The sequence below is a fragment of the Arachis duranensis genome, chromosome 9, assembly GCF_000817695.3.
Source record: "Arachis duranensis cultivar V14167 chromosome 9, aradu.V14167.gnm2.J7QH, whole genome shotgun sequence".
NCBI lineage: Eukaryota > Viridiplantae > Streptophyta > Magnoliopsida > Fabales > Fabaceae > Arachis > Arachis duranensis.
Window position 1 is genome coordinate 111,987,479 of NC_029780.3, and position 9,033 is coordinate 111,996,511.

A 9,033-nucleotide genomic window follows, 5' to 3' on the forward strand; every position below is an offset into this window, starting at 1 on the left:
TACATATATATAAAGATGGATATTATAATAATGATGTCTTCACATGAAAATCACGACATAAAGATGATTAAAGTATCCAACAAAGATAGAAGTAGTACTAGTGTAGTAGTAACTAAGAAAATGATGAGATTATATTAGAGTGGTTACTACTAATAATAAGGAAGCATGGATAATTAAGAAGAGATTACATGATGGAACAGGAATTAGGATTATCATCACTGAAGAGAGTAGCAAGCTTCTCATGGGGAGCATTGGGGTTAGGGAGGGCGAGATCAGTGTTCTTGACATAACCAGAAGGAGCCTTCTTGTCATAAGCTTGAGCAACAAAAGGGTATGCAACCAAGTTATATTGAATGTAAGGCCAGAACTCTGCTCTCTTCCCTGTGCTCTGCACTTTCTTCAGAACTCTGTTTCTATCCACATACCCTGTCACTGTTACCTTGCTCTGTTTCCTATTCACCTCCACTTGTTTCACTCCTTTCATGTTTGCAACTGAGTTTCTTACTCTCCTCTCACACCCATCACAGTCCATCTTCACCTTTATTTCCACCGTCTGCATTGGCTTCCGTTTCTTTCTTGGGGTCCTCGACACTGAGAAGTATTCTGAAAGGAAATCAAGAGCACCCATTTTTATTTCTTCAACAACACAAGACTTGAGTTATTGTGTGTGTTATTGTTTTCCACAAGCTATGGGAAATGCTCTTATTCCTTTATATATATAGAGCAAAGTTGTGTGCGCAAATTCTGCTCAATTTTAGGTTAATAATATTATAAAATCGATTTGGTAGAAATTCAGGTACAGTCAACTTTACGTGAAATTGATAACTCAGAGCCGTTAGATGATTTGACTGATTTGACTAAATTTTCATTTAAAGGCACCTAAGTTTTCACCAATCGACTATATTATATGTACATTAAAATTAGCTATTAAAATCAGTTATTACTATAAAATATATATTAAAATATAATACAAATTAAAATAAATTAAATCATATATTTATTTATATTTTATACATAAATACATTTAGTAACTGATTTTAGTAATTGATTTTCACGTGCAAATAATAATTTTGTTATAATATATAGTGGCTTAGATATTCACATTATTTGTGTCGCTAATCATGTTTCTCTCCTACGCAAGAGTATATATCAATCATAAAGGACAACTTGGCATTATTCACCTCTAAGCTAGCTATCTTATATTATTATTTTCAACTATGCTATGTTAGTATAAAATATACGTAGAATATAAATATATATTAAAAATAAATTAAATGATATATATTAATATATAAATATATTTAATGACTAATTTTAGTATATAAATAATATTTTTATATTATTTTATATATTTGACAACAATAGACAAAAATGATTGAATTCAACACGTTAATTAATTAATTCCTGTGATATATTCTCATGTCGTATATAGCTTAGCTGTTTTCTTTTGCTCAAAGTAACGTGGTAATAACATACAGTTGTTAATAGAGTTGGTTTTGAATTTTTTTTTTCTAAGTTGATTTTTCTCTTGGTAGTGATTATTAACAATTATTTAAATAACGTGTTCTAAAAAGCTTAAGTTAATAACTTAATATTAAAAGTATAAAATTGAATCAACAAGTAAATTAAAAAATTTAAGAAAAAAAAAATTAAATTATTCAAATTAATAGATAAAAAATTAATGATTTTAATTATTATTAATTAAAATGATACTGAATTTTTTAAACTAATAGAAAATATATATTTTTTAATTTTAATTTTCAATAAGTTTAATTTAAAAATTTAAAAATAAAATAAGAATTATTAAACTAAAAATAGAACAATTAGTAATAAAAATTAATAATTAAAAAAGTAGAAAATAATATTATAAAATTTTTAAAAAATGATAAAAAATAAAACAATACTCTATTAATTTTTTTTAACAAGTTTTAAAATTGGTATCGGAGTTAAGGTAATGATTTCAAGGATATAACAACACTTTATAATAAGAATAACACTTTTAATTATATCACATATCAAAAATTTAATATATGATAATTTATTTAATAGACGAGATTAAGCATTTTTATTTAAAAATATTTTAAAAAGAAAATTTAGAGAGTTAGTAACTAATCAATAAAAGAAAAACGAGTAATTTCACACTATTAAAAATTGGGAGCCACTTAGATACGCTTAAAACGTCTTTTTTTAAAGATGTTTTTAAATAATTAAAATTCAATACATATGATTAATTAAACTATATTATTTTTATCAAAAGTATATCAGATAAATTAATTTGGTCAAAAAATCGATAAATTATATCTTAAATTGATCTAAATTAATATTTTTTTATAAAAAATAGTTATAATATTTATTTTATAAAAAATAAATAAAATATTTTTATATAAAAATCCTAAATTCTAACCCTTTTCTTTTTTTGTGTCGTTATAGAGTTAGAATTTAAGATTTTTAAAATTAAAAAAATATATAATAAAAATATTTTTGTCATTTTCTATAATAAGATTATTGTAGCCATTTTTTATAAAAAAATATTAATTTAAATTAGTTCAAAGTTTGGTTTATCAATTTTTTTACCAAATCAATTTATCTGAATTAATTTTGACAAAATAATATAATTTAATTAATTATATGTATTAAATTTTAGTTATTAACAAACATTTTTAAAAAAAACGTTTTAAGTATTTTTATTAAAATATCTCCCTTAAAAAATAAAAACAATAATAATAACTAATTGATGACTATAAATTATAAAACCTGTTAAACTCTTCTATTTTAAACATCTTTACTTGAATTTCCACAGTTTAATTAACCACACCAGCTGTAAATACCCCCTGCAAACACGCATGCATACAAAAAAAAAATAGGAAAAGGGAAAATAATATTAGTAGCATTAATCAATCATTATCGAGTGGTATTATCTTTACCTAATCACGGCAAGGGGACGAAAACGATGAATAATGTTTCTAATCAGTAAATCCCACGTAAACTAATATTTTGAAGTGGCCACCAATTCAAGGTCCTGATGCTAAACGTGTGAAGAAACGGAGTTAATATTGTTTTAAGAGAAAAACTATGACTAAAACAAGAGAAATCATCGTTCAATAATAATAATAATATACACATTAAAAATCAGAATTTACATATTTTAATATATATTCTACGTTATAATTGAATTGAGATTAAATAAACCTAATTCAACTTAGATCTAATTAAAAAATAGTTTATATTTATAAATTATTTTAGAGATTTTATTTTTAAAAGAGTAGAAATTATAACAAGAGTAGTTAAGAGCAAAAGAATTCTTCAATAATTTTTTTAAACAATATAAATAACTATTAATTAAATTAAAATACACTATATTTCTAAATTATTCGTCTAAATTCCAATATTAGAATAACCATCTATACATCTAATAAAATAAATATTCGATATATCTATTATTCATATTGTTTAATATTTTTATTGTAATCCTATACTTTTTCTAATTATTTTCATCATCTACGGTAAGAAACTATAGAAAATCACGTCTATCCACGCGATTAATTCAAAATATTTGTGGTGATTATTATGTTTTGATATACGTAGATTGATATGTATGTTGATGTTGCTTTCAAAAATTAATAGTTGAATCACAGCTGGTTAATGATGTGGAGGCTCAGCAGATCAAGTATGTTGCATTTGCATGCATGAGACGCCAGGGCACAATGAAAGGTTGCCACCACTTCAATTTTGATGGCTATTATTCCACCTTTTAATTTGAGTTGTAACTATGTTAGTAGCTACCTACATTTCATACTAACACAAAGTCAATGCCAGCATTTATTATATATTTATATACCATAGTAGTATTAATACTCCATACAACTTGAATCGGAGTAGGTAAAACTGATTTGACTTTTACGTTTGATCATCTTGTAGTTGCGGCTTTGGCTCTAATAATTAATTTTTTAATTAGAAGATAAAAAAAATTACTATACTAGTATATACAAAGCAATAATAGACTCTGTATATGTATAGAAGATCTCATTACGTAATCATTATCACCATTGATTGATGCATGATGATCAAGTATATATATAGATCTCAATCATTCAATCAAACAAAATGTTACTACTCATTCGGATTTTGGACTTTAATAAATTGAGAACACGTCAAAGCCATTGAATTGAAATGCATATATATACATCTAATATGATATATGATTGTTGATTTTTGTTGTAACTTGTCCCATGTATGTATATATTGTATGATATTATATTGCTTATTATTGAAGAAAAAATGATTGATTAGAGATGGGTCCGTCTCTCTCCGTGCATTATATGCAGACACAAAAACACAGAATGGCAATCATTCAACTACATATGATTGTTGTTGTCACTGTCTCTTGTTGTGGCCTCAATTATTTATCAAAGTGTCACAATCCAATTACATATACATATTTCTGCACAGTATAGTATATAAGATGGAGCAACCTTCTGGGCGGTTCTATCAATGTATGTTCTGTTCTTCCCTCCGCAAATCACAAATGTTATTAGGAGCATGATTAAACGTGTGAATAAGTGTGGCTAGCGCCGTGCCATTAAATGAATGAATGATAGTACTATGCGTGAATATGATCCAAGAAGAATTCAAAATATATAGCACTACTTGCCATAAATATTTGTATGTATTATGTTCGTGTTTTAGAAACATTTACAACTACTTATTTATAATTTTATGGCTTAAAATTGAGTCATATTTTTCTATAATAATTGCATAATCGTATAGTTAACCAATTTCTCATATGTTCATTGAAGATATTGTCTGAATGCACAATACTTTTTTAATGAATTTGTAAATCAGTTTTATACGAGCATTTAATAACACAACACGAGCATCATAGAAAATAATAATTATTTTTATTGACTGCGTAATATTGTGATAAGATAGTCTTGGTGGATGACCATTTTCCCACAAGGCTCAGGTTTTCAAGGAGAATATTATTTAATGAAGTTTGAAAACCTACTACCATATATGCTTATAAATAGAGGCTATTTGTCTCTGAAAAAGTAAGAGCAATAAACAAATCACTTCTTTCTCTTTCTTTATGTTGCTAATACTTTCTCTCTCTTTATATTAAACTTTTCTCCTCCCTCTTTCATACGCTACTAATATATAATAGCAATAAATATATAAGTTTCTTCTATTATTATATTATGATAATTATATTAGTGAATATCAAAATTAGAGTCTTATATTTATACTTATTTACTTTATATATTATATCTTCATTAGTTATTTATTTATTTTACAACACGTTATCAGCACGAAGTTCTAACGAAATTATTAGAAGACTTCAGGTAACAAATTTTTATTATGTTGAATCTCTTTCATCTTGAATATAATGCTTTTGATATATCTGGAAATAATTATTTACCATGGATATTAGATGCTGAAATCCATCTTGATTCAATGGATCTTGAAGATACCATTGAGGCTGAAAATAATACATCCCAGAAGGATAAAGATAAAGCCATATTTTTCCTTCGTCATCATCTTGAAGTATGATTGAAAAATGAATACCCCACATTAAAAGATCCTGCAGATCTGTGAAAAGACCTTGAAAAATATATAATCATGAAAAAACGGTGATACTTCCTCAAACCCGATATGTTAGAGAAAATTTTTTTGACCTTCCATGCCTCTCGAATGTGCTCCTGCAGAAGTAGTATCGAGAAAAAGAATTTAAAAATATTCTGAGTTAATTTCTTGCCTTCTTGTTGCTGAACGCAACAATGAATTACTTTTAAAGAATTATGAAGCGCGCCCAGCTGGCGCCGCCCCATTTCCTGAAGCAAATGCGACAAATTATAACCTCAGAAGAGGTAAATAGCAAGATTTTGGTAGCAAGAAAAATTATGGAAGGAAAATAAATTATATTCACAAAGGATCTCACCAGAAGTGAAACAAAGAAAGAAATAATGGGTAAAGTAAATCAATTGAGGATAAATGTTTCGTTGTGATGGAAAGGGCCATTGGTCACGTACCTGTCGTACCCCAAGGCACCTAGTTTATCTTGATCAAGTATCCTTGAAAAGGGATGACAAAGGAAAGGAAACAATTTTTGTTTCAAATAATGAAAATTCTACCACTCATTATGATGTATCTAATTTCTTTAAGGATTCTGAAAGAAATATTGACTGTTTGATCAATGATGGAATAGTTTGATATGTGTATGTGTTTGTTAAGTATTCATGTGAATAATTTTACTGTGCATGTACTTCTACTCATTTTATTATTATTATCATTTGTCTTTAAAGAAAAATGGCAAGGACATATCCTGAAGATATTTGCCTTGCGGATAGTGCAAGTTCGCACACTATTCTTAAAAGTACTATATATTTTACCCATCTTGTGCCAAAAGAGGAATATGTTAATACTATTATTGGCTCGGGCAATGTGATAGAAGGCTCCGGAAGAGCTATAATTTTGTTTCTTGGAGGAACAAAATTCATAATAAATAATGCACTATTGTCTACCAAGTCTCGAAGAAACTTGTTGAGTTTTAAAGATATTCACCGAAATGGATATCATATTGAGACTATGAATGAGGGAAATCATGAGTACTTATGTATCACAACTCATGATTCAAATAAGAAAGTTATATTAGAAAAGTTGCCCTCACTTTCATCTGGGTTGTATTATACCAAGATTAGTGCAATTGAATCACATGCCACTGTAAACTAGAAGTTTACTAGCCTAAATGAATTCATAACTTGACACGATAGATTGGGTTATCCGGGAACAACCATGATGAGGAGAATTATTGAAAACTCTCGTGGACATTCACTAAAGAACCAGAAGATTCTTAAATCTAGTGAATTTTCTTGTGCTGCATGTTCTCAAGGGAAGTTAATTTTAAGGCCATCACCAGTAAAGATTGGATTTGAGTCCCCTGAATTCCTAGAAAGGATTCAAGGTGATATATGTGGACCTATTCATCCACCATGTGGATCTTTTAAATATTTTATGGTCCTAATAGATGCATCTTCGAGATGGTCACATGTGTGCTTATTATCTTCTCGCAACCTGGCGTTTGCGAGATTATTGGCTCAAATTATTCGATTAAAAGCACAATTTCCAGAAAATCCAATCAAAGCAATTCGTCTTGATAATGCTGGTGAATTTACTTCCCAAGCTTATGATGCTTATTGTATGGCTAATGGAATAAGTGTTGAACATCCAGTAGCTTATGTTCACACACAAAATGGGTTAGCAGAATCACTTATTAAGCGCCTCCAATTAATTGCTAGACCCTTGCTTATGAGAACAAATCTTCCAACCTCGGTTTGGGGGCATGCTATTTTACATGCCGCAGCACTTATTCGTTTGAGGCCAACGAGTTACTATCAGTTCTCTCCTATGCAATTAGCTTTTGGCCAGCAGCCAAATGTTTCCCATTTAAGAATATTTGGGTGCGCGATATATGTTCCCATTGCGCCACCTAATCGCACTAAAATGGGACCCCAAAGAAAATTGGGGATATATGTTGGATATGATTCTCCCTCTATAGTGAGGTATCTTGAGATACAAACTGGTGATGTATTTAAAGCCCGGTTTGCGGATTGTCATTTTGATGAATCAAAATTTCCAACATTAGGGGGAGAGACTAAGCTTCCTGAAAAGGAACTTAACTGGAATGCATCATCGTTGATGCATTTAGATCCTCGATCAGGGCAATGTGAACTGGAAGTTCAAAAGATTATACATTTGCAAAGAATAGCAAATGAATTTCCTAATTCATTTTCTGATACAAAGAGGATTACCAAATCTTATATACCAGCGGAAAATGCCCCAATTCGAATTGATGTCCCAGTAGAACAAGTAGCCACTGAAGCAAATTCACGCCAGAAGCGTGGTAGGGCGAAAAATGCCCCAATTCGAATTGATGTCCCAGTAGGACAAATAGCCCACTGAAGCAAATACACGCCAGAAGCGTGGCAGGCCTGTCGGTTTCAAAGACAAAAATCCTCGAAAGAGAAAAGAGGTAAATACGATTTCTGTTGAAAAAGACATAGTAAAGACACCTGCAGTTGTCCAAAATTCTGATATAACGCCAGAAGACGTTCAGGTACCTGAAAATTGTGAAAATGACGAGATCTCGATAAATTATGTCTTTACAGGAGAGAAATGGGACCGAAATAAGACAGTTGTCAATGAAATATTTGCATATAATGTGGCATTAAATATCATGCATGAAAGTAAAAATCTTGAGCCAATATCAGTTGAAGAATGTCGACAAAGAAATGATTGGCCAAAATGGGAGGCAGCCATGAAGGCTGAATTAGACTCACTCGCAAAACGTGAAGTCTTTGGACTTGTAGTCCGTACACCTGCAGATGTAAAACCTGTTGGATACAAATGGGTATTTGTAAGAAAACGAAATGAGAAAAATGAAGTCGTGCGCTACAAAGCCTGACTTGTGGCACAAGGTTTTTCACAAAGGCCCAGTATAGATTATGAAGAAACGTATTCCCCTGTAGTGGATGCGATAACTTTGCGTTATTTGGTCAGCTTATCTGCATTTCATAAAATGCATATGCATTTAATGGATGTGGTAACAGCCTATTTATACGGCTCATTAGATCGGGATATTTATATGAAAGTCCCTGAAGGATTAAAGATATCTAAACCATCCAATGAATATTCGCAATGGTTATACTCAGTTAAATTGCAAAGATCTTTATATGGTCTAAAGCAATCTGGACGAATGTGGTATAATCGTCTTACTGAGTATCTGGCAAAAAATGGATTTAAGAATGATGATATTTGCCCATGTGTTTTTATAAAGAAAACTACAGCTGGGTTCATTATAATTGCTATGTATGTTGATGATTTAAATATCATTGGGACTCCTGAAGAGATTCCAACAATTATAAAAACTCTAAAAGAAGAGTTTGAGATGAAAGATCTTGGAAAGACTAAATTTTGTCTCGGCCTGCAGATCGAGCATATAAAAGACGGGATCTTTATTCATCAAACAACATACACAGA

The 9,033-nt window shown here is 29.7% G+C and overlaps 1 protein-coding gene across 1 annotated transcript; it reads right to left on the reverse strand.

The window, feature by feature from the left end:
• On the reverse strand, positions 1-703 carry LOC107467473 (heavy metal-associated isoprenylated plant protein 22). The gene has a single exon (XM_016086584.3). It carries the CDS (start codon positions 626-628, stop codon positions 185-187), a length of 444 nt encoding a protein of 147 aa, XP_015942070.1. The 5' UTR covers positions 629-703; the 3' UTR covers positions 1-184.
• Positions 704-9,033: the final 8,330 nt, after the last annotated feature.